Below are 27,500 nucleotides of genomic sequence, written 5' to 3'. Positions count from 1 at the left end.
TTCAAAAGAAGTCTTAAAAGCCACTTCTGGAAGCCTTTAAAGGCTGATGAAGTTTAGGGGTGCGTGAGATGGAGACTCTCTCTCTCTCTCTCTCTCTCTCTCTCTCTCTCTCTCTCTCTCTCTCCTCTGCTCTGCTCTGCTCTGAGAGGAACTTCCGAATCTGTTCTCGTTAATTTCCCCGTGTTGATACAATCTTCTGTGCCAAAGGGTTTTAAGAGAGTGGGTACAGGCCGGCAGGCAGGCAGGCGGGCAGGAAGGTTAGGAGGCAGGCGCTTGGCAACGCATTTACCTTTCACAAAGTGTCAACAGGCAGGTTTGGGAGAGTGGGTCAGAAGACCTGCCTTCAAAACGCTCTCAGACCTTCCATCGATTTATTAGGGACCATAAATCAAACTTCCAAATGCTTTTGGGGGGGAGATGATGGATAGAATTTTTTTTTTTTTTTTTTTTTTTTTTTTTACGGTATGATCTTCTTCATAATCTTTCTTGGCGTGTTATTGTTTGGGAAGCTTTACTAGAGTAACATAATTAAACAAGAAGCTGTCTTTCTATATAAAGTAACATATGAATTTTGTTTTATTGATGAAGAATTTTGTTTTATAGATGAAGTAACATAAGTAACAAGAATTTAGTTTTCTTAAGTAAATTAACAAGAAGCTGTCTTTCTTTATAAAGTGACATAAGAATTTTGTTTTGTATATGAAGTAACATAATTAACAAGAAACTGTCTATATAAAGTAACTTATGAATTTTGATTTATAGATGAAGTTAACATAATTAACGATAATTTATTTTTATTTTTGAAATAACACAATTAATAAGAATTTAATTTTCTTAATGAAGTAACATAATTAACAAAAACCCCTCTTTCTTTATAAAGTAACTTATGAAATTTGTTTTATAGATGAAGTAAAATAATTAGCAAGAATGTTTTATTTTTGAAGTAACATAAGTAACACAAGTAAAAAAAATAGTTTTCTTAATGAAGTAACATAATTAACAAGAAGCTACCTTTCTTTATTAAGTAACATAAGAATTTTCTTACTTTTGAAGTAGCAAGTAACAAAATTTAGTTTTCGTAATGAAGTAACAGTTAACAAGAAGCTGTCTTTCTACATAAAGTAATGTAAGAATATTGTTTTATGTATGAAGTAACATGAGAATTTTTTATTTTTCAAATAACATAAATAACAAGAATTTAGTGTTCTCAATGAATAAACATATTTAACAAGAAACTACCTTTCTTTATAAAGTAATATTAGATTATTGTTTTATGTATGAAGTAACTTAAGAGTTTTTTATTTTTCAAGTAACATAAGTAACAAGAATTTAGTTTTCTTAATGAATTAACATAATTAACAAGAAGCTACCTTTCTTTGTTAAGTAACATAAGAATTTTGTGTTATGTATGAAGTAACATAGGAATTTTTTGTTGTGAAGTAACGTAAGTAATAAGAATTTTTTTATTGGAAGTAACATGAGTAAAAAGAATTTAGTTGTCTTTATGAAGTAACGTAATTTACAGGAAAACGTTTTTGGCACCCAACCTTACACGCATTTTTTTTTATTTACAAAAATTTGGTAAATGTCTTTCGTCAATAATATAAGACTGCAGAGCCAGGGAAAGTTTTTTTTCATGTGACTTTTTTCAAATTTCAAATTAATGCTTTAATGCCAAGTGGTCTTTAATAACGAGTATTTGTGGACGTGAAAAAAATGCGTTTTCGTAAATAAATTCGTGTTATTTATAAATTTAGGCTAAAGCGCAAGTAAAGGTACTGTTCTTATAAATAACCTTTGATACTTTCACATTACAAATCATTTCTTATGCGTTTCATGCGAGTAAGAAAAGAATGATTGATTAACTCCTTATTGACCTAACGAGGTGATGAATCAAGGCCAGTTGCCATGACAGATGACGAATGAGGCTATTCTCTGGTTATATTAAGCTCTCTCCTCTCTCTCTCTCTCTCTCTCTCTCTCTCTCTCTCTCTCCCCCTGAGAAGCCATAAAGCTGGAACCATGTATGTTTTCATAAACATTTAATTTTGTCTCCTGGAGTTGACAAAGTGGGTTTCCAGTATCATTGAAGAGATCCGTTTACCCTCTTCAGTTAAAAAGGTAGTCATTCTAAATGATTAATATAGTAAGAATATTTGCTCTTGATCTCCTCGAAAGTACCGCCCTTCCCTTCCCCGTATTCTGATCTGAAACAGTTTTTATGTTTTGATTCACAAACCAGCTGTATCATTCAAAGATTTTTATTTTTTTGATGAACCAAATTTGTTCTCCTTTCATTGCGTAACCAGCGCGGATGACCATCGAGTTGGGGATCAATATTCCTTTTTTATTACATAAAACCGATATGCAAACGAACACTGGGCATCTGGGCATAATGAGGAAAGTGCCCCGTACAGTGTGCCACCAGTAGCGTGATGCAATTTCTAGGTTCCATGTAAAGTAGTCTGTATGTCGACAGTTTAATATTTCATTGTCTGTATCAGGCACATTAATAAGTTTTCAACTAGACACTTTATGCTTCTTCTTTTTTATTTTCCGTGAAGATAAAAAGCATTTGGTGATATGTAACTTGAATAATATAGAATAACATATTAATATCAAAAGCCCTTTTTCTCTATCTTAGCTTGAACCAGTCCCATTTACTTGGCGGTTAAAGTTCGGCTGACATTGACGATATTACATCTAACAGAATTACATAGTTTGGTGCCTGTTGTTGTTGTTATTTTTTGGGGGTGTTATAGGAAAGCCTAAAAGGGTCTGAAAAAGATATTTCGCGTTTATTTAAAGATACAGGAATTTTAGGATAGTTATCTATTTATTAGAATGAATATATAAAAAAAATAATGGGCATGTTAAACAGTACAGAAAAAATTATTTCCTATAAAATGTAGCGTATTTATTTTAATTTTCGTTGGCGAAACAACGGGCCATTTGACCGTAGATTTTAGCATGCGCTCCGAGTAAGCTGGGGATCGGATCACGCCTTGCTCTTTTTTTTTCTTTTAATTATAGGTGAGCTTTGATTATTGATGGTAATCATTGCAAATCCACCTGTCCGGGTTCCCTGTTGCTTGGAAAGACGAATGAATCATTCATAATAATAATGAAATTTCAAGTAGTGTAATTACAACACTTGATTTGATTTGAATCATATATATGTTGCTGCCAAAGGCTAATGATTGGGATTTAATCATTACTGTTGATATTGATAAATGCATGTCCACTGTAAGGGTTCAGAAATGCTGCGAGTTAAGTGGGGTTATTAGGTTTAAGTATTGATGAAATTATTTGTTATTGAACATATATCATTTGTCAATATGTTGACAGTTTTATTGGACTAATTCCTTCTATAACAAGTTGGAATGATATCCCCTGTCCAAATAATCACTTGATAATTTTTATTTAATAAAACCTTTCAATCATGTTCTCAAATTCCTTTTCAGGACGAGAAGAATCAGATCCTTACAACGAACGTCTGGCTGAATTTCGTAAGTACTCTTCACTTTTATTAGTTTATTCTCGAAAATATTAATTTATTCTCGAAAATTTTATACTCATTTTTTTTTAAGAATAAGGTATTCAGTAGCTTAGGGGTTTGTTCCTGTAAATTTTCATAGCAAGGACAAAATTTCACTACGTCAGGCGATCGTTCCATTGAGGTGTGAGAGATGTGTATATTTCTGGCGATAGAAGTTCACTCTCGATGTGGTTCGGAAGTCACGTAAAGCCTTTGTTCCCGTTGTTGAATAACCACCGGTTCCCCGCAACGTCAAAACACCATACAAACAAATAAACAAACGTCAGGCGATCATAATCCTAAGGGTAATCAACTTGGGGCTAAGAACTTTCTCTGTGGTTGATATTTAACGTTTTGGTAAATGAACTTGCTGTGAGAAAGTAAAATACCAAGCTGCTGATAATGCTCCCGGACAGAAAAAGATATCAGATAGATTAACCATTCACAGATTAACCATTTACCTCAGACAAGATTAATTAACAAAGTCATCCAATGGAGTGTTGGACCAAAGAGGGATATCGGTTTTGATGGACATCAGAAAAATGAAGAACGGGTTATGTAGAGTTAACTTCCGCGTAGGAAGCTTGTGAGATAAATAAGTATATCTTAGTTTTACCAGACCACTGAGCTGATTAACAGCTCTCCTAGGGCTGGCCAGAAGGATTAGATATTTTTACGTGGCTAGGAACCAATTGGTCACCTAGCAACAGGACCTACAGCTTATTGTGGGATCCGAACCACACCATATCTAGAAATGAATTTTTATCACCAGAAATAAATTTCTCTGATTCCGCGTTGGCCGAGCCGGGATTCGAACTTCAGACCAACGGATTGGCAGCCGAGCGCGAAAACCACTCGTCCAGCGAGGAACTTAGCTGGCGAGATGAAAGAAACGATTTCGACGTTTAGGATCTGAAATGTAAGAGGTCGAGATCAGAAACATTTCTTGCTTTCTGGGCTCTAGCAAAATTGAAGTGCCTTAGTGGCGTAATCGGTATGGTGTTGGCGTGCCACCTCGGTGGCCGCGAGTACGAGTCTCGGGCACTCCACTCCGGGATTAGAGATGTGTATTTCTGGTGATGGAAGTTCACTCTCGACGTGGTTCGGAAGTCACGTAAAGCCGTTGGTCCCGTTGCTGAATAACCATTGGTTGTATGCAACGCAAACACACCATACAAACAAACAAACAATCTAGCAAACATGACAGAATGAGCTATGCAGTGTTAGACGAAAGGTAAAGACTTAAAAAAATATACAGAAGGATTATTTTCCAGTTATGGAATGGCAAAAATAAGTTAAAAGATAACAAATGGAGGAAAGGAGTGTCAGAGGTTTTTTTCTTTTATTATTGTATTTATGATTTGCAAAATGTTTTTATGAAAAGTAGTAGGAAAATTTTGTATTAGAATTTGACTGGCCAAGTAGTTAACAAATAAAGTAACTATAAATCTAGAGGTAATTTTCAAACTCTTCGAACTGGTTGGAAGTATAATGACAACTTGGGACATGAAATGGGTCCCAGATAATAAGGAATAAGAATGAGAGATCTGTGAGCTTAAATAGAAAACTCGTGACACTCGGTTGTGACGGCGTAGAAATATTTAGTTTTACCAAGAAAATAGGGCTTAGGAATTTATATGATATTTTGAAATGACTACCGGAAACTCGATAATTTGGTCTAATTATGGTCCTGAATGAAAAATTCATTACTGAAATACTTGGAGTGATGACAGCGTTGTGTGGGGAATATCAGTTGGAATCATGATAAAGGTTTTAACGGAGGACTATTTTTTATCAGAATAACATGGCATGACCCAGAAACCTGGTGGAATTGTAAGCTGCGTGTGTAGTTGAAAGGAAAAATTAAGCACACGCATTGCTGCTCTTCTTTGGAGACTCGAGAATTCGAGGAGTTTCTCATTTTTCCATGAAAATGGAATATACCTGAGGACAGAATTTCCCCAGATATCTTATCTTTACCTACGGTGTCGAGTTTGCTGTGTCCAAAATGTTGCAATCTTAGTTTCAAATACTTTTTATCCCTCTGCTGTTTAAACTGATGATGTACCCTTGAGGTCAACTTTGTTAATAACTGCGAAATGGAGATACTATTGAAGGTACTGTTAAGGTCATCTGGTCAACACTGTTATCAACAGCGAAATGAAGGTACTTAAAGTTACCAGGTCAACACTGTTATTAACAGTGAAATGAACCTACTGTTGAGGTATCATAGGTCAATATTGTTATTAACAGCGAAATGAAGCTACTGTTAAGGTTATCAGGTCAAGATTGTTATCAACAGCGAAATGAAGGTACTATTAAAGTTACCAGGTCAACACTGTTATTAACAGCGAAAAAATGAAAGGTACTGTTAAGTGGTCAGTCAACACTGTTATTAGCAACGAAATGAAGGTACTGTTAAGGTCATAGGCCAACATTGCTATTAACAGCGAAATGAAGCTACTGTTAAGGTTATCAGGTCAAGATTGTTATCAACAGCGAAATGAAGGTACTGTTAAAGTTACCAGAATAACACTGCTATTAACTGCGAAATGAAGGTACTGTTAAGGTGGTCAGGTCAACACTGTTATTAGCAACGAAATGAAGGTACTGTTAAGGTCATAGGTCAACATTGTTATTAACAGCGAAATGAAGGTACTCTTAAGGTTATCAGGTCAAGATTGTTATCAACAGCGAAATGAAGGTACTGTTAAAGTTACCAGGACAACACTGTTATTAGCAACGTAATGAAGGTACTGTTAAGGTCATAGGTCAACATTGTTATTAACAGCGAAATGAAGGTACTCTTAAGGTTATCGGGTCAACATGGTTATCAACAGCGACATGAAGGCACAGTTATGAGGTTATGACATCATATAAGAAGATGTAGTAACTGGACATAAAAGATTAGGACATCAACAGCATGCTCAAGAGGAAATACTTGTATATCAAAAATAATGTCTCGCAGAAACAATACCAGGCGAAATTACTCTCTTAAAAGAGGGATGGGGAAAAGGGAAACAATGACGGAGACCAATTATATGCTAATGAGGTGGTATATTTCTTTCCGGCGACGTTTGAATAATGAATGAGGTCCCATATATAAAGTGCTACCGACCCTCCGCGACAAAAGGAGATAAGAGCGAAATCCTAATATTTGTCGCTCTGTTTTCACTTTCTCTCCTCCTCCTTCTTCCCTCTCATTTCCGACTTCGTTGCTTAAACTTGACACAGCTTTTTATCAGTGGCATGGCGCCATTCTTCATTTCATTTTTTTTTTCACTCCCTTTGCCGTATTTACTTTTTATTTCAAAGATCCTGAAGAGGATAGGGCAGTTGGTTCCTCAAACGTTATGAGAAAGCATGGAGTTTCACGTCTCTCTCTCTCTCTCTCTCTCTCTCTCTCTCAGAAAATTGTGGTTCCGCATTCCAAGTTCGATGCCGACAGTCGTGTTTTGTTGATGTTCGATGTTTGGTCACGATACCGAAATATTTGAGATAAACTTGAAGCGTATGGTTGACGTTGGGCTGAGTAGGGGAAAGTTTCTGGATGGCGTTCCAGGCTTCCAGCACCTCTCGCTGAGCGTTAGGCGTGAGCGCCGAAGTCTAAACACCTTACCCTCAGGTATTTGATGTAATCGCTAGATTGTTTGTCTAAGCAAGGGCTGCCTTGGTAGCTAATGACAAAGGCGCTGTTAGTGTGAGTCGAGGACCAGGGTGGCTCTCGGCGTACTTGAATTGGAATGCCCATTGCATATTCAATTGCATTCCGTGGCATTACTGGGCATCGTCAGGATGGTTTCGTCAGTGTCTTGGTCCTTTTTCAATTCGTTGGATGTTTTCATTCTTCAGCTGTAGAGTGTTTCTCCTGCTGTGAGTACCCTGCTGGATGGTTGGTTTAATGCAGTGCCATACAGATGAGATTAGTTGACTATGAAACATTACCAGTACCTCAGAAGCATCGTATATTGCTTTAAATTTACTTTTTTTCTATTATAAGATTGAATATGACAAACATATATGTATTTAATATATGTGTGTGTGTTTGTGATTTGTCAGTTTCTTACGGCTTTTGTACTCTCTTAAAGATTAAGCCACAAAACCCCATTTTAATATAGAGTTCACCTTTCCTTGGGAATAGTTTGCACTCAAAGGGAGTTATAAGAGAAACTCACCTCACCAGGACTCAGACCTGTGCAATGTTGGAATGTATGTGGACGACAATGACTTATCCATTCAGCCATGAAGATAGATTTTTATTTTCGCTTACTTGAGGAGCAAGCCTACAAACTACTTTGCTGTTGTTGTTGTGGGGTGGGTGGGGGTGGGGGTGGGGGGTGGTTTGTTGGAAAGCCCTAAGGAAAAGCCTAAAAAGTTCGGAAAAAGGTGTTTCACGTTGAATTCAAAGATACAGGTATTTTACGATAGGATATTCATGATTTATTAATTAGAATGAAAACGTAAAAAAATAATGTGCATGTTAAACAGTATAGAAGCATTATTAATAATAAAATACAGAGTATTTATATATTTCAATTTTCGTTGGTGAAACAATGGTCTATTTAACCGCAAATTTTAGTAGGCGCCCTGAGTAACCTGGGGTTCAGATCGCGCCTTGTTAGACCTGGTAACAGGATTTGGGTTAAAGATTCCAGTCGTGCATGTCAGGGAATCGGTAGATCTTGTGACACTAGAATTCCATTAACTTTTGAAAAGCCATCTCAATTAACGTGCAAAGGAATTAAAACACCCCAGTCAAATATCAGTGTCTATATCTGACCACTCTAACCCACCTTCCCCCCCTAAAATATTGAACATTAATTCTTGGCTTAGACAAATGTTAGGTAAAGCATTATTTTCCATCTTCCTGATGAACTATCTGCTTTCAAGGCGTTCGATCAGATAATTCCAGTGGGGAAAGACTGGAAGAAAAGGCTCGTTTCTCCTATGGGATTCGAATATTGACTGGACTTCACAGAAAGGCACAACAAACGCGAAGAGTCAGATTCTGACCGTTAGGACGTGCCAGACTGAAAATGGCTGAAGAGGAAAAAAAAGAAGAGAGAACATCCGTAAGAAGCATCATATATATACATATATATATCATATATATATATATATATATATATATATATAACGTATATATTATACATATTATTATATATATTTATTATATTAATGTTATAAATAATATAATATATATCACATATCAATAATAATATATATATATATATATATATATATTATATATTTAATATATATATATTATCTATTATATATATATATATAAAACTATATATATAATATATATATATATATATATGTATGCATGTGCATATATGTGCATGTACTATATACATAAGTATATGCCTGTATGTGTGTATGTGTATGTATGTGTATTGTATTCTTGAGTCCCCAGGAGTTTCTCAATAAATCCATAACTGCCTCTGCCCTAAAAAGATCCCTTTGTTTAGGATGACAATACTTCATTAAATATAGAAAGAGAACAATGAGGAAGGAATTTTTGAGAATCCCGTCATTTCTGGACATTGTCTTGAGCTCGAATGTTGGATTTAGACCTTTTTTTTATTTTCGCTTACTCGGGGAGTAAGCCTTACATGTTACTTTGTTGTTATTGTTGTTTGTTTGGGGAGGGGAATGGGGAGGGGGGAAGGTCTATGGTAGAGCCTAAAAAGGTTTGAAAAGGAGGTTTCGCGTTGAGTTAATGATACAGGAATTTTAGGATAGGATAGGATAAGATGTTTATGATTTATTTATTAGAATGAAAATGTAAAAAAAAAAAAGTAATGCGCATGTTAGACAGTACAGAAAATTTATTTTCTAAGAAGATATGTATAGCATTATATATATATATAATTAATACATATATATATATATATATATATAATATATATATATATATATACTATTATTATATATATATATATATATTATATTATACATATATATATATATAATATATATATATATATATATGTATATATTCGTTGGTGAAAGAAGGCTCTATTTGACTGTAGAATTTACCACGTTTTAATTTACGTTAAGTTAGGAATATAATGTTTACAACTTATGCATGTGGGGAAAAATCTTGCACACGTCCTGAGTAAGCTGTGCGTCGGATCACGCCTTGTTATTATTTACTTCTTTGGGCTTTGATTCCATATGAAGTCTACAGAAGTTGGTATGTGCTTTCTTCTTGCATTATAATTTACCGTGTTGAAAAGATTCATATTTATATTGGTCCTTGACTTCAAGCCTAAATTCAATTTCCCATTCCGTATCTATATTGGAGAGTAATTTTATTATTCAGGATATAACCCATCTAAGATTATCGTGGATTGATATAGTATGTGTTCTGAACTCCTTGTAGCCACGCGAGTGGAAATGCTGTATATTGTAGAAGTCTGGCAAATGTGTGTGTGTGTTTTTTTTCCTTTATTCCCTTCTTTTCTCAGCGTGAGCAGCTCCCTTATTTGTCTTGTATATATCAGAGTTTACGAAATTGTTTCCTCAAATGCTCAGTAACTATTCGAATTGTAATTTATTTTTTTTTTATTTTTTTTTTTTTTTGCACGGAACTCGGCTGATTATACTATGTTTAGGTTACTGCTGTAACCCACAAGGTCTTTCAGTTAGAAAAAGGGCAATTCTACTTGAAACCTTCAGCCCAATGGTTCTTAAACTTGGGTCGACAGATCAATTTTGACGGGTCGCAGTGACGAAGGAAAATGATCAGGCTTTCAGTGTATTTCAGTTAATTAATTTCTTTTAACGCAGATTAATGATGTGAGGAATGTTCCTCCTCCTCCTCCTCCCCGTTTTCCCTCCTCCTCGACCCCGCCTAATGGTGTCATGGATCCCACTAATTTACTTTTGTGAATGAAAAGCTGTACCCTTTCTCTCTCTTCTCTCTCTCTCTCTCTCTCTCTCTCTCTCTCTCTCTCTCTCTCTCTCTCCAAAATAAAGTGGGGTTTTTTTCTCTCCAAAATAGTCTCTCCTCTCTCTCTCTCTCTCTCTCTCTCTCTCTCTCTCTCTCTCTCTAAAATAGTTTTTTTTTTCTCTCCAAAATAGTGTTTGTTTTTTCTTCAAAATAAAGTGTATATATCACTTTATATTTTCGTTCTCTTTACTTTACTCTGGGTCGCGAAGGATTGAAATGTTCGAAATAGGGATATTCAGGAAAAAAGTTGAAAATCATTGCTTGAGCCGTAGATGGATAACAAGTTCGTAGAGAGAAATGAAATGAACGTCCCCGTACCCCATCCACCTCTCTTCGATAGATTACTTCCTGACCTTTGTTCCCCAGAGACAATCAGGCCTTGTCTCTTTTTTGCCTTTTATTTATTTGACACAAATGGAATAGTGTTCGGAGTTGTCACTATAGAAGCAATTTTTCTTCTAAAGCTTGTATTGCCATTGTAGGGTCCTCGTTTGAAGTTGGTTAACATTTATCTCAGTTTATCGTAATCGATGATTAAATTTAAACGGGGACATCACAAGCAAATGGTAAATCAGAGCAAATAAGTTATTAATTACGTTGCTTTTACGTGATATTATTTGCTTGCAGTTGAGAGAACGCCGTTCTCTGAAGTAAAAGGTGCGGTTCTAATATAGAAAAAATAGTTCGATTCCCCAAAATGATTTAACGTAGAATTGTGAATAGTAAGGTACCTCCTCTCTCTCCCCTCCCGTCCATTGTAGGGACACGGAGTGTACACAGCGACATAACGGAAATTGTACAAAATATGATTTTTAAAAAAAGGGTAATAAAAGAAGCCTTATGCAGAAAATAGTAAAAGAATATTTGTTGCGTTGTCAACGAATAGTTCATTCCATATGTGCAAAAAAAAAAAAAGTAGTTAAAAAGATTATAAAGCACATGCAGACAACCGCACTCGTGTACGGTGATCATGGCAAAGTTATACGTCGCCTAGGAACATCCACATAATCAGCGTACAATCCATTATTTAGAATGTAATAATGCTGAAAGCGCCTCAGAGGCGTGATCGGTATGGTCTTGGCGAGTTTGATTCTCTGGCACTCCTCTGAGGGGTTAGAGATGTGTATTTCTGATGATGGAAGTTCACTCTCGACGTGGTTCGGAAGTCACGTAAAGCCGTTGGTCCCGTTGCTGAATAATCACTTGTTCCATGCAACGTAAAAAAAAAATTATACTAATAAATAAACAATAATGCTGAAAAAATTAGGGTGACAGTATTGATAAACAAAGAGAAGATGGTTACAGGGAGAGCGCTAATACAAAAACTTTAAGATCACTATAGAGTGACAACTTTAGACAAAGTTTTATACTCTGGAAACTCCGGTACCCGTAACCAAGACGGGTTATGAGTTGACTTCATTAGAATATTAGGATTTATAGGCAACTTTTCCGGACTTTATTGCATAAAGGGACACTAGTATATGTCATTCTTTTTCATTCAGATCATTAAAATAAACAGCAATTTACCCTTGTTGCTGGATCAAGTAAGCTGCTACTACGACCTACTCTTAAACCTTGATTTTGGTATAAAGAATGTCAACGCTGAATGTCTAGCATTGTGACTTTTTCTTTCTGTACAGCGGAAATGCAGTGAGCAGATAGGCTTAGTCATAGTACGATGAAAATTTTAATTTTATCTGATGACCAATACTTAAAGTATAGGAAAAGTTTTGCATTTATATCACTTTATTAAAAACACGGGAGAAAATACAGACGTTGAATGCGAAAATGGGTAATAACTGCTGTTACAACGGCTGGTTAAGAAAGTGCTCAAAGTAGGTACCCACTTTGTTACTTTGACAAGATTCTGTGGAAAACGTCATTAGCTTTTTACCTTCTCGTTGGATTCAGTATTATTATTATTATTTCGTTGGATTCAGTATTATTATTATTATTTAATTCACTGACCAATGGCACGGGCATCACTATGCCCTTTTTAGCCCAGCCACCCCGCCCCCCCAACCACCACCACAACCACAACCGCCAAGAAAAAAAAAGAAATAAATAAATAAACGGGAAAAGAAAAATGAAGAAAAGAAATCTATTGCGTCCCAAAATGAGTTCAAATCATGGATATTAGGAATGGAAATATATAGTGCTGTTTAGAAGCCTTCCGTTGATTTTTTAATATCAGTGATTATGTATGGTGTTTTTGGCTGTGGTTCCGAAGTTGAATTCAAAGGGAAGGCTTAGCTTACATTTCGCACAGCGGTAGTGAGAGAGCCTATTGAGCGATGAGCATCCCTAGTTCATTATGACTTGCATTATATATACATTGAAACGGGGATTTCAAGCCGTGTTGCAACATTGCTTGGCAGAGAATGAATCGTTAAAGTTATCTCGTTTAGTAGCACATAATGAACTCCATATATTAACACGGAAGAAGAAATGATAATGAACAGTAGAAGTTACCTCGTAACTTTCTCCTCAAGTTAGCATCGCCTGACCCTCTGTAATAAACGTCATAATATATTTTGATATTTATTTCGTTGATCAACGGGGATCATGGATGGAACGTATCTTCCTTGCATAGATCTTAACCCTATTACATTATTATTATTATTATTATTATTATTATTATTATTATTATTATTATTATTATTATTATTATTATTATCCAATTCGTGTATTTTTCATACTTCCATCAATGTCTCACTTATAATGAAGGATATTTATTTATTTCTTAGGGGTTTCTTCAGAAGTTCATGCGAAGATCTAACGCATTACTGCCTTTATATTATTGTCCTTGCGCTGTAAAACGTTTTTATATATTTATTAATTTACTAAAGAATTTCTTTTATAAGTGAGATCTTTTCTCTCTTTATTTTTCTTTGCCTCCTCTTACTTCTACCTAATAAACTTACCATATTCTTTGGAAGCTTGAATTTCAAGTCAGTGGCCCCTGTGGTGGTCTTATTCCGTAAGAATAAGTTTCTTTTTCCGAATACCGAATAATAATCTTACTATAATGGGCGTAATGTCTGTCCGTCCGTCTGTCATTCAATCACGGCCAAACGGCTGGTCCGATGGGCATGAAACTTGACAGGGTTACGGTGGGGACTCTTAAGATAACCTATAATGGGTTTTCATCCTACTTCCCCCAACTCCTCCGAAGGGGGTGGGGGTGAGAAGGGATTCCCTGAAACGGAGCTGGTTCTGCCCGTGAAACGAGGCGGGTTACGCCCGTAGACTTCGTTATTTTGCTATTTTGCACATTTTCATAAATAATTTCAGTATACATATGTCTGCTAGTAATAATAATAATACTCCTCCTCAGTGCTATCTCTCAGCTTATTTATCACTGCATATCCTTCCAGGAATGGCTGGATTACAACCTTCGATGGAACAAATCGGATTACGGCGGTGTGTCGGATCTGCGGATTCCCCCCAAGTTTCTCTGGACACCAGATGTGCTCATGTACAACAGGTTAGTAGCTTGGATCTTATTATATTATATTATTATGTTAGTGAACAGATTTCTCTCTCTCTCTCTCTCTCTCTCTCTCTCTCTCTCTCTCTCTGTAGAAGCAACCTATGTCCTTTAGACTGTTTTTAATCTTTGAAGGGGCGGTCATCATCTATCGTGGTATGTGACAGGAGTGGTAACCATGCCAGAAGAACCATAAAAATTTCAGTGCCATTGAGAGGTGAGGATGCTGGGCTGTCAATCTATATAGCCTTTTGTCTAAGCCTATCGTTGAGGTCAGCCCCAAAGGATCGCCTTCCCCCAGTTTCGGTGGGGAAAATATTCTAAAAAGTACCAGCAATCGTCACACAACTTGCAGGAGTAACACTGCTGATTACTTCTGGAGGCGAATAAGGTTAAACATCACCTTTGGTACCTTGTTGAAACCTAGTCTTCAAAAATCAACACTTATAAGTTCAGGTTGAGGTAACAACCAATGGCTGTTTAACATTTGCTTTTCTTGTGAAGTTGTGGAATCTTAACTTTTTTTTTTCTTGTGAAGTTGTGGAATCTTAACATTTTTTTCTTGTGAAGTTGTGGAATCTTAACACCTGTTTTTCTTTTGAAGTTGTGGAGTCTTCACGTTTGTTTTTCTTGTGAAGTAGTGGAATCTCCACATTTGTTTTTCTGGTGGCGTTGTGGAATCTTCACATTTGTTTTTCTTGTGAAGTTGATTAATCTTAGCATTTGTTTTTCATGTGAAGTTGATTATTCTTAACATTTGTTTTTCATGTGAAGTTGTGGAATCTTAACATTTGTTTTTCATGTGAAGTTGTGGAATCTTCACATTTGTTTTTTTGTGAAGTTGATTAATCTTAACATTTGTTTTTCGTGTGAAGTTGTGGAATCTTAACATTTGTTTTTCATGTGAAGTTGTGGAATCTTCACATTTGTTTTTCATTTTGGTTGAAGTTTGGTGGAAATCTTCACATTTGTTTGTTTTTTATTCTGGTGAAATTGTGGAATCTTCCATCTCACATTGTTTTTCATGTGAAGTTGTGGAATCTTACATTGTTTTTCATGTGAAGTTATGGAATCTTAAAACTTTTTTTTTTCCAGGTAAGTTTGGAATCCTTCACATTGTTTTTCATGTGAAATTGTGGAATCTCCAGATTTGTTTTTCATATGAAGTTGTGGAATCTTCACATTTGTTTTTCTTGTGAAGTTGTGGAATCTTAACATTTGTTTTTCATGTGAAGTTGTGGAAGCTTAATATTTGTTTTTCATGTGAAGTTGATTAATCTTAACATTTGTTTTTCATGTGAAGTTGTGGAATCTTAACATTTGTTTTTCATGTGAAGTTATGGAATCTTAACATTTGTTTTTCTTGTGAAGTTGATTAATCTTAACATTTGTTTTTCATGTGAAGTTGTGTAATCATAACATTTGTTTTTCATGTGAAGTTGAGGAATCTTAACAGTTGTTTTTCTGGTGAAGTTGTGGAATCTTCGCATTTGTTTTTCTGGTGAAGTTGAGGAATCTTCACATTTGTTTTTATGGTGAAGTTGTGGAATCTTCACATTTGATTTCTTGTGAAGTTATGGAATCCTCACATTTGTTTATCTGGTGAAGTTGTGGAATCTTAACATTTGTTTTTCATGTGAAGTTGTGGAATCTTAATATTTGTTTTTCATGTAAAGTTGTGGAATCTTAACATTTGTTTTTCATGTGAAGTTGTGGAATATTCACATTTGTTTTTCATGTGAAGTTGATTAATCTTAACATTTGTTTTTCATGTGAAGTTGTGCAATCTTCACATTTGTTTTTCTGGTGAAGTTGGGGAATCTCCACATTTGTTTTTCTTGTGAAGTTTATTAATCTTAACATTGGTTTTTCATATGAAGTTGTGGAATCTTCACATTTGTTTTTCATGTGAAGTTGTGGAATCTTAACATTTGTTTTTCATGGGAAGTTGTGGAATCTTAACATTTGTTTTACATGTGAAGTTGTGGAATCTCCACATTTGTTTTTCATGTGCAGTTGTGGAATCTTAACATTAGTTTTTTAGTGGTGAAGTTATATTAAATTCTCAACATTTTGTTTTTCATGCTGAAGTTGGTGGGAAATTTTCTTCACAATTTGTTTTTCTGGTGAAGTTTCATTTATCATATCTTTTGTTTTTCATGTGAAGTTGTTGGAATCATTTGACAACATTTGTTTTTCCCTTGATTGAAAATTGTGGGAATCTTGAACATTTGTTTTATTTTTCTGGTGAAAGTTGTGGAATCTTAAGCATTTGTTTTTTCATGTGAAGGTTGATTAATCTTAATCATTTGTTTTTCATGTGAAGTTGTGGAATCTTAACATTTGTTTTTCATGTGAAGTTGTGGAATTTTCACATTTGTTTTTCATGTGAAGTTTTAGAATCTTAATATATGTTTTCCTGTGAAGTTGTGGAATCTTGAACATTTGTATTTCTGGTGAAGTTGTGGAATCTTAACATTTGTTTTTCATGTGAAGTTGTGGAATCTTAACATTTGTTTTATATGTGAAGTTGTGGAATCTTAACTTTTGTTTTTCATGTGAAGTTGTGGAATCTTAACATTAGTTTTTCTGGTGAAGTTTATTAATCTTAACATTTGTTTTTTTGTGAAGTTGGGGAATCTTAACATTTGTTTTTCATGTGAAGTTGTGGAATCTTAACATTTGTTTTTCATGTGAAGTTGTGGAATCTTGAACATTTGTTTTTCATGTGAAGTTGAGGAATCTTAACAGTTGTTTTTCTGGTGAAGTTGTGGAATCTTCTCATTTGTTTTAATTGTGAAGCTTATTAATTTTAACATTTTTTATTCATGTGAAGTTGTGGAATCTTGAACATTTGTTTTACTTGCGAAGTTGTGGAATCTTGAACATTTGTTTTTCTTGTGAAGTTGTGAAATCTTCACATTTGTTTTCCTTGTGAAGTTGATTAATCTTAACATTTATTTTTCTTGTGAAGTTGATTAATCTTAACATTTGTTTTTCATGTGAAGTTGTGGAATCTTAACATTTGTTTTTCATGTGAAGTTGTGGAATCTTAACATTTGTTTTTCATGTGAAGTTGTGGAATCTTCACATTTGTTTTTCTTGTGAAATTCTGGAATCTCCACATTTGTTTTTCATGTGAGTTGTGGAATCTCCACATTTATTTTTCATGTGAAGTTGTTGAATCTTAACATTTGTTTTTCTGGTGAAGTTTATTAATCATAACATTTGTTTTTCATGTGAAGTTGTGGAATCTTCACATTTGTTTTTCTGGTGAAGTTTATTAATCTTAACATTTTTTTCATGTGAAGTTGTGGAATCTTCACATTTGTTTTTCTGGTAGAGTTGTGGAATCTTGAACATTTGTTTTTCATGTGAAGTTGTGGAATCTTCACATTTGTTTTTCTGGTGAAATTGTGGAATCTCCACATTTGTTTTTCATGTGAAGTTGTGGAATCTTCACATTTGTTTTTCATGTGAAGTTGTGGAATCTTAACATTAGTTTTTCTGGTGAAGTTTATTAATCTTAATATCTGTTTTTCTGGTGAAGTTACTGAATCTTCACATTTGTTTTTCTGGTGAAGTTTATTAATCTTAACATTTGTTTTTCATGTGAATTTTTGTAATCTTCACATTTGTTTTTCTGGTGAAGTTGTGGAATCTTGAACATTTGTTTTTCTTGTGAAGTTGTGGAATCTTCACATTTGTTTTTCATGTGAAGTTGTGGAATCTTCACATTTGTTTTTTCATGGTGAAGTTTTGATTAATCCTTAACATTTTGTTTTTCAAAAAAAAATGTGAAGTTGTAGAATCTTGAACATTTGTTTTTTCAGTGAAGTTGTGCAATCTTTTTTCACATTTGTTTTTCTGGTGAAGTGGGGAATCCAACCATTTTTTTTTGTTTTTTCTTTGTGAAGTGGAATCTTCATTTGTTTTTCATGTGACGTTGATTTACTCTTAACATTTTGTTTTTGAAAAAAAAAAAATGTGAAGTTGTAGAATCTTGAACATTTGTTTTTCATGTGAAGTTGTGCAATCTTCACATTTGTTTTTCTGGTGAAGTTGGGGAATCCAACATTTTTTTTTCTTGTGAAGTTGTGGAATCTTCATTTGTTTTTCTTGTGAAGTTTATTAATCTTAACATTTTTTATTCATGTGAAGTTGTGGAATCTTCACATTTGTTTTTCTGGTGAAATTGTGGAATCTTCACATTTGTTTTTCTTGTGAAGTTGTGGAATCTTGAACATTTGTTTTTCATGTGAAGTTGGTGAATCTTCATTTGTTTTTTCCTTGGTTGAAGTTGATAAATCTTAAACATTTATTTTTTCTTGTTTGAAGTTGAATTACTTAACAATTTTGTTTTCAATGTGAGTTGTGGAATCTGAACGTTTGTTTTTCTCGTGAAGTAGTGGAATCTGAACGTTTCCTTTTCATGTGAAGTTGTGGAATCTCAACGTTTGTTTTTCTTATGAAGTTGTGGAACCCTTATTTCGTTTGATGAACAAAGAGTTTTGGTTTATGTTTTTGTTTGTGTGTTTTTTTTTTTTTTTTTTTTTTTTTTTTTTGAGGGAAATACTTTATATTTCCTACATCCTTGTCAGAAGTTAGGCTTCCTACAGGACCTTATATCTGATTCCTTGGTGGTGATATTTCACCACAGCAGTTCACTGCTTACATCAACAGCGCAATAGATTTTTCGGAATCATTTCAAAAGACAGGGAATATCGGAGGCTTTGCTGAGACCACTGAATAATTTTGTACAAATTACTGCCCCGTTTATAGCAATTCGCAGTCAAATAAATTCCCTTCCTTTTCGGGCAAAATTCACATCATCTCGATGGCGTCTCCATTTGACGTCTCATATCCTGCACATTTATAGTCAGAGAGAGAGAGAGAGAGAGAGAGAGAGAGAGAGAGAGAGTTGGAGGTTTTTTGAACGATCACGTTTCTGAGGAATGCTCAGACCCCTGTTCCATCTTCTCAGTTTGGCCAAACGTATTTAGCTGGACCCTTATCCAATAAACTCCTCAGTTGGGGTCCTGAGAGCGAAAACGCGCTGAGGTTTCCAAGAAAGTTGAAGATTTCCGATGCTCCGAGGACCCACTCCCCTGGGGGACCCCAAATCTCTCTCTCTCTCTCTCTCTCTCTCTCTCTCTCTCTCTCTCTCTCTCTCTCTCTCAGAAGTTTTAACAAGGAGAGGAAAGTTGCTGTACCTACTAGAAAGTAGTTCGCCTCCTTACTCCCCCTTGTGTACCATTCCTATTTACCCGGCTTATCCTTTCCTTCCCCCCTCTCCCTGCCCCTCGCAAAGTCAAAAGGGTTAGTTCGCGAACGTCGTGTGCCGCCCATCCTTGCCCTCTGCCCCCCTGCCCCCCTGCCCCCTGCCCCCCTGCCCACCCCCCTGCCCCCTGTCCCTTGCCCACCTGCTGGCTTCTCTTATTATTTCGGAGGTTGATGTTTTATACTTTTCGTCCGTTGCACAGAAATGTTTTGAACACCGGCTTTGTGAATAGTTGGAAGATTTATAGCTTTGTTTTTTTTTTTTTTTGGTGGGGGGAGGGGTTCATTGCTGGGGGAATGTAGGAGGGGGGGTGGGGAGCTATTGCCGTGGCCAGGAGAATCATTTGTTCGTTTTAGATTGAAGTCAGCTTCTAGCTGTCACTGGGTTTTGCTTTAAGGCAGCCGGTAAGAGATGATCTACCATACATCTTAAAAACTTGATTAAATATGAATTACCAAAATCGAAATTTATGCCCATATCATTCTAACACACCTGGAAAATAACAATACTCTTCCAAAGCATTTTGTATATGTTATTTAAAGTCAGTGAAGTGTCGTAACGAGAATTGGTTTTTTTGTTTTTATACTGGCAACTTGAGGCAGGTTCGAATCCACGAGAAGACGAAATTATTATTAACTAAGAAATTTCCCTTCGGCTAACGTATATGAAAATATTAATACCGAGGTAGAGTGAATTGGATATTAAAGGAGATTTGTAGCTCAATTGTATATGAACCATGGTGATTTGATAAACAAAAATATAATATATATATATATATATATATATATATATATATATATATATATATATATATGTATATATATATATGTATATATGTATATATGTAATATGTGTATATATATATATATATATATATATATATAATATATATATATATATATATATATATATATATATATGTATTATATTTTTTGTTTATCAAATCACCATGGTTCATATACAATTAACTACAAATCTCCTTTAATATCCAATTCGCTCTACCTCTAGTAAGCTATAACAGTGGACCTCCTCTCTCTAATAAAACTGTAGGCATAATCATTTGTAATGTCACCCAAAAAGGAAATAAATGTAGTTTACTATGATATCGAATGTACATGTTTTCTAAATTATTATATTATATATATATATATATATATATATATATATTTTATATATATATATATAGTATATGTATATATATTTTATATGAATATGGTAATTGTATATTGTATGGATAATATATATATCGTATATGTGTATGTATATATATATATATATATATATATATATATATATATATATATATTAAAAAACATGTACATTCGATATCATAGTAAACTACATTTATTTCCTTTTTGGGTAACATTACTAGAGATAGGATGGCCACTGTCAGTGCATTTGTTTTTACAACATAATGGTTAGAGATAACAATTGGTATTTGTTGCTGATTTAATGTGGTTTGTAACCAAAAAATAATAGTTTAGCCTAGTTCGTATGTTATTAAAGAAAGGTAAGTCTTTTTATGTTTAAGGAGATCTCTGTTCGTTAGTTTAGTACGATCTGTATTGCTATACGAAGATGATTATAGATATGACATTGAAAGAACATCTTAAAGCTTTAAATTAATACTAGAACCCAGAGAAGACATACCGCAAGGGTGCACTGTAGGCATTACTTAAGGTTCTTAGCAGCGTTCTTTGGCCCATAGCCGCAACCCCTTTCACTCCTTTTACTGTACCTCCATTCATATTTTATTTCTTCCACCTTACTTTCCACCCTCTCCTAACACTTCCTTCAGCGTGTAACTGCGAGGTTTTCCTCCTGTTACGCCTTTCCAACCTTTTCTACTGCGCTGAATGACCTCTTTGGTCCCATTCCTTGCCCTTGGGCCTGAATTCTGTATTCTGTTCTGTTCTTACCGTAAGGTTCCACCTGTAGGTGATCTAATGCCGAAGGGGAGATTGGGATGGGTCGGACGTGTCCTATACACTACGTTAGGAGTACAGTACGTGATGGGGACTGTATATAGACGAGTGGCAATAGATTTATAGGGATAACCTGACCGGCAGTATCTCAAAGTGAGCGGTCTTGGATGCGGTACTTGTGATGATTCCGCGCCCTATCTTGGGTCTAGTGTATGCCCATTCCTTCATGGCAGCCCAGACTGAAATCTAATAGATTCGTCATAACGATATACCAGCGGTTCTTATCTTAACGACCCAGTTATCAGTGACCGTATATTGAACGTACTACCTCCCAGCTGACGTCATTTATTGTCGACATTCGTTTCAGGCATTTTCTGCTCTGGGTACGATGTCTGTGATAAGCCAAGGATCACAGCAGATGGTTGGGATACGGCTTTCCTCTTGAATAATCGGAATTGCCTTGTCGCATTCATTGGCCTCGCTGGGAAAAGCGCTTTTCAACGTAAATTACCCAGCTGCATTCTTTTCTATCTCAAGTGGATTAACGTAGAGAAATGAATTCATTGCGAGATAGCTGCCATTTATTATTAAGCTTATTTATATATATATATATATATATATATATATATATATATATATATATATATATATATATATATATATATATATATATACGTGGCAGCATTTGCTTAAGAAATAGTTTGTGTTGGTGTCAAGTTAATTCAAAATGTAATCTGAACCCAGCTCGATTATTTCAAAGATCGAAGAAAAAGAGTTGACATTAAATACACGATTTCGATATTCAGCCTAAAATTTGATAAAGGATTAAATGAAAAACGATGTATTTGAAGATACGACTATTTAGATGTGCTAAAAATAGAACATTCATAGTACATTCTAAGGGGACCAACTTTGTTAAATACTGATTACGTTAATCATTTGCATAATCGTCGTACATTATATACGATAAGTACATTTTAACGCAGGCATGACGTTGAAAAACTAGCAGCAATTTTTAATCGGTGATGTGAGATTGAGCATAGCATTCCGTCTCTTTACAGAGATGTATAATTGTCAGTAAACAAGTGCTTTGAGGCCGCATTCTGCGTACACAAAGAATTCCAGAGGAAGGAATTTTGAGAAATTGCTGGGAGAGGCATGTTAGACCGGGCGCATACCATGAGTACTAATGTGCTATAGTCAATATTTTTATGACTTTCCTTTTGTATTCTAACTAGGCAGATATTATTATTGATTTTTTTTGTATCACAGTCCTCCAATTCGACTGGGTGTATTTATAGTGTGGGGTTCCGGGTTGCATCCTGCCTCCTTAGGAGCCTATCACTTTTCTTACTATGTGCGCTGTTTCCAGGAGCACACTTTTGCATGAGTCCTGGAGCTACTCCAGCCTCTAGTTTTCCTAGTTTTCCTTTTCAGGGATCTTGGAATTGTTCTAGTGTTCCTATGATTATGGGTCAATTTCATCATTATTATTATTATTGAGTGACAGGCTTGCATCTCTCATCAAAAGTTATGTTATTATTATTATTATTATTATTATTATTATTATTATTATTATTATTATTATTATTATTATTATTATTATTATTACGTAGTACCAGCCTTGCACTCCTCTTCAAAAGTTGGGCTAAGTTACAGCAGGATGTTTACTCGCCCTATTAAGGAACCACTTAATGGTTTTTGGTGCTACAAAGAAAAAAGTTAATTAGTTCCCTACATCAAACACTTATAATCCTCTTCCCATGTAAGGTATACTTTTATTTATTTATTTTTTTTAGTTCTCAATTCAATTTGGGTTTCACTTTCACAGATATTTGTACGTTTCGGTCTTATAGTTATGATTTTGAATCTGCATTAAAGAGTTAATTTTTCATAAATGCTAATTATTTTTCATCTAAATTAAATTATTATCCATATCTTAACTGTAACTTTTTATTTTTATTTTTTCTTTTTATTTTTTTTATTATTTATTTTGCTAACGAGGTCTCTATTATCAGCCCGACTATATATTACCCCACAACCCCCCAAACCACTGCCACTCCTCCTCCTCCTCGTTGTCCTCCTACTCGTTCGTCATCGTCGCGGTCGGTCCGGTCCTCCTCCTCCTCCTCCTTCTCGTCGTCCTCCTACGTACGCCTCCTCGTCGTCCTCCTACGCCTCCTCGTCGTCCTCCTAACCTCCTCCTCGTCGTCCTCCTCCTCCTACTCCTCCTCCTCCTCCTCCTCCCTCCTCCTCCTACTCGTCGTCGTCGTCGTCCGTCTCCTCCTCCTCCTCCTCCTCCTCCTCCTCCTCCTCCTCCTACGTACTCATCAGTTATTGAACTTCTTTACCTCAGGGCCTTGGGGTTTCCCAGGAGACTCGCCACCCTCACTAATTTAGCATTTAATCTCCCTCGAGTTTTCCCAGCGTCGTCGACTGTAATGAATCTTGAGAGCTTATATTGATATTAATTACATCTTTTTTTTTCCCCTCTCCGTGAAGAACTGGATTTACTCCGCTTACGAAGAGAGTGCATTTGCCCTGGTAGTGGTTCCTGCCGCTCTTCGGCAGGGATGGAAGGAAGGATATTTGGTTATTCCTCATGAAATGACTCGCTAATGATAGACTGGGCTTTACTTAGACTGGGGTTTATTTAGAGTAAAGACGGTGCGTGTTTTGTCGAATCGAAACGGTGAAAATATTTGTGTGAATTGTAATTGTGTATACACATACACACATCATTGAGAACAGAGGGAGTTCTTGTTCGTATTACCATTAATAGCGTATTTACCTACGCATTGTTATATACATAACCCAAAACGTATGAACGTCGTAAGTATGGAGGAACTGCAATGTTACATAGGTTGGCGTAAGTCTTAAGCTACTTAGTAAGCAAATAAGTGATAAGAAGGTCGTGGCCCTCTCTCTCTCTCTCTCTCTCTCTCTCTCTCTCTCTCTCTCTCGATTATCGGATGAATAGCGTCTTCCTTCTCGGCACCAATTAATCACTCAACGTTGCCGACATTTCTATTAGTACCAAGGGGCCACTTTCCCAAACATTAGATGCAGTACGCGAGTGTGTCCTCTGAACGCACTGACATGTCAACTGGAACGAGGGCGCCTCCGAGATGCTAGTAAGCCTTCACGAGTATGCATTATTCATGTCGTTTCGCATGAGGTGTACTGTTGAGCTCCCCCCTCCACCCCTCCCCCCTCACCGCCCTTGGTGTGACATATTACGCCACTGGCTTGTATGATTTCAAGGTATCTTGGGAGAAGGGTGGGGAGGGGGGGGGGGCTTTAACCAAATATTCTTCTTCTGCCCTTTTCTAGACCATTTCAAAGATTTTAGGATTTGTTTATAAATTCTCTCTCTCTCTCTCTCTCTCTCTCTCTCTCTCTCTCTCTCTTATAAAGTAGATATAAGTACTGTAATTCTAGGGCTATTCCTCGTAAGGGGATTAGGCATTACTTGAAAAGTTCTTTGCAGCGTGCCTTAGTCCCCTAACCAGTATGAAAACTTAATCCCTGGTGATTGTCGATCTCATACTATCTGTAGACGCTCTCTCTCTCCAATCCCGAACATTCCAGCATAAGAAACCCCTCTAAACATTGTAAAACATAATATTGAAAGAAGTTATTTCTGTATCATAGGCCAAACAACTAATTCCTACGAACCGCCTATCATGGAATCATTATTTTTTAAGCCTTTTCTCCTAGTTAAATACCCAGACCACCTCCATACACCTTTACCCGAATTAACTTGTTGTTTATGCATTCTATCTTCTGTCTTCATTGTATAAGGTTGGTTAGTGATCTTTGGTCTTGCTTTTGTGTCTGTTTTTTTTCATAATCAATTTTATTGATTTTAGAGTAATCTAATTCAAATGTTTAACAGATTTCCTGAATGAAGTTATTACGAAACGTTGGAAATAAAGAATTGTACTGAATTTAGTTGTCTTTTTTCATATTATGAATTTTATTGATTTTTAGAGTAATTTAATTCATATATTTAACACATTTCCTGAAGATGTAACGAAGTTATTACGAAACGTTGGAAATAAAGAATTATGCTGAATGTAGTACGTTTCCATGGTCCACCTTCGCCCTGATATACACATATATACATTACATACATACATCCATACATACATTTCATAGATCCTGTACTCAGTGGACGACTGACATGTTACATATTCGTTCCAAGTTTAGAATTGTTCTCTGGCAACTTGTCGCAGTGTTTGGAAAAAAAAAAATTAAATGAAAAAAAAAACGCGTTTGATAAACTATTTCCTCTCTCTCTCTTTTTCCAACGTGGATCACGTTAAAGTTCCAGATATTGTTCTTTCGGAATTTAATTTCTGTGGAATCTTGACCCGGTGGAGTTGTTGCTGTTTCTCGTTTCCTAGGTTGAGCGATTTTTTTTTTTTTTTTTTTTTTTTTTTTTTGGTACGGTAGGTCTATGTAGACATGTGAACGCCCCCGATTGGTTTCACACACACACACACACACCAACACACACACAGCACAATCATAGATGTTTATGAATAGTGTATATATACATCTTTTTTTCTGATAATTTTCCCCCAAAACAAACCCTTCAGTAGCTTATATCAAAGACTTCATCAAACTCTTTTGAATTAGAAGTAGAATTTGGGAGGATTGCTAATCAAAATTTGTATTTCCCTCACTATATAGATTCTAACTCGTGCGTCATCGCTGCTGTGTTATATATATATATATTATATATATATATATATATATATATATGTATTATATATATATATATATATGTATACATATATATATGTGTGTATATATATATATATATATATATATATATATATATATATATATATATATGTATGTGTGTGTGTGTGTACATACAAATGACTCTCCTGTTAACCTAGTTTTCATATGTTTCATGGTATATAATGTAATAAAGAAAAAAAGTAATATTTTTTCGTTAAATGAACGCATTTCCCATAACAGTTGACCGTGGCCATTGTATTTCGGTTTTATTAAGCCGATATCCGTTCCGGTTTTGTCATTTTATTTACAATTCCTCCCATTCATCCGTAAATGAATTTCATGTTAAAATATCCTGGCGAACCAACAATTCAGTCGCCAGGCCTGTAAATCATGCAAGCGGTCGTAACTGGGCTTTACGCTGGTCGGGAAAAAAAATAAAACAAAAAATAATAATAATAATAAAAAAGCACATGAGTGGTAGAAGTAACTACGCCGTTTGCTAATGTAGATACTGTGTATTGATAGTATATATTTTTCACTTTTCGATTTTTTTTTTTTTTTTGGTGCGGGGAAGACACGTTTTGGAGCTGAAAAAAATAGCCCCCCACCCCACACACCCGTTTTGGAGCTGTAAATTAAATACACCCCTCCCCCTTTGGCCCTGTAAATGAAATAGACCTATCCCCCTCCCCTCCACCCTTTTTTTTTGGGCTGTAAACGGAATGCATCACACCCCCGCCGTTTTGGGTCTGTAAATGAAATACAACCCTGCCCCAGCCCCCACCCCTTTGGGGGTGTTAATGAAATACACCTCTCCATTTTGGGGCTGTAAATGAAATCAACCCCCCCCCCCGACCCCCCCCCCCCCCCCCCACCACCACCACCACCGTTTTTGGGGCTGTAAATGAAATAAAGAAATGCAAAATATGTCTATTCATTTTACTGAATCTGACATTTGCAAGTTATTATGCAAGAGAAAAAATCTAAATCTGTCGGTCTTACAGAATTCTCAGGTCCACACCAAGCCACTATCCGTCTCACACACTTACGAGACGCTATTAGGCAATGGCAAATGGATTAAGGCATTGAGAAGAAAACTGTCTGAACATTCCTGGATCGAAGGTCGCCCTCCAGGAAGCACAAGAACTCCTCTGCAAGATTTAATTGTTGCTTCAATTATTTTTAGGATCTTGTTGGGCGGCGACATGTCCCTGGAGAGGGTTTTGTGTGTAATTTTAGATGTTGCTGAAAGCGGGAGGGGGGAGATATTGTGTTGAAAGTTCAACTCTAGAGTTAGCCAAGAGATTATAAAGTTTTCGTCCTGAGAATTTATAATTTCACTGTTAACTTATCCCGGAACTTATTTTGGGGGAATTATCACCAGAGAGAGAGAGAGAGAGAGAGAGAGAGAGAGAGAGAGAGAGAGAGAGAGAGAGAGAGAGAATTTATTCGGATATATACTGAACGAATCCTTTGACTTCGTATGGATTTTTTACCAATCTACCTTAAGTGAACCAGCTATAGTATTCCACCAGCCCCGGTGATTTTTCCTA

At 35.6% G+C, this 27,500-nt stretch overlaps 1 protein-coding gene across 4 annotated transcripts in view; it reads left to right on the top strand.

Moving 5' to 3' along the window:
* The window catches only part of LOC135205463 (neuronal acetylcholine receptor subunit alpha-7-like), a 179,206-nt gene that overhangs the window by 19,480 nt on the left and 132,226 nt on the right, over nucleotides 1–27,500 (top strand). For all 4 annotated transcript variants that reach the window (XM_064236116.1, XM_064236115.1, XM_064236114.1 and 1 more), the window contains exons 3-4: nucleotides 3,465–3,509; nucleotides 13,877–13,986. In XM_064236116.1, the coding sequence (XP_064092186.1) occupies nucleotides 3,465–3,509; nucleotides 13,877–13,986 (155 nt within the window). The remainder of the gene's footprint in view (nucleotides 1–3,464; nucleotides 3,510–13,876; nucleotides 13,987–27,500) is intronic.

This window comes from Macrobrachium nipponense, chromosome 24 (genome assembly GCF_015104395.2).
Source record: "Macrobrachium nipponense isolate FS-2020 chromosome 24, ASM1510439v2, whole genome shotgun sequence".
Lineage (NCBI taxonomy): Eukaryota > Metazoa > Arthropoda > Malacostraca > Decapoda > Palaemonidae > Macrobrachium > Macrobrachium nipponense.
The sequence above is the reverse complement of the archived record's forward strand: the minus strand, read 5'-3'. Positions and strand labels throughout refer to the sequence as shown.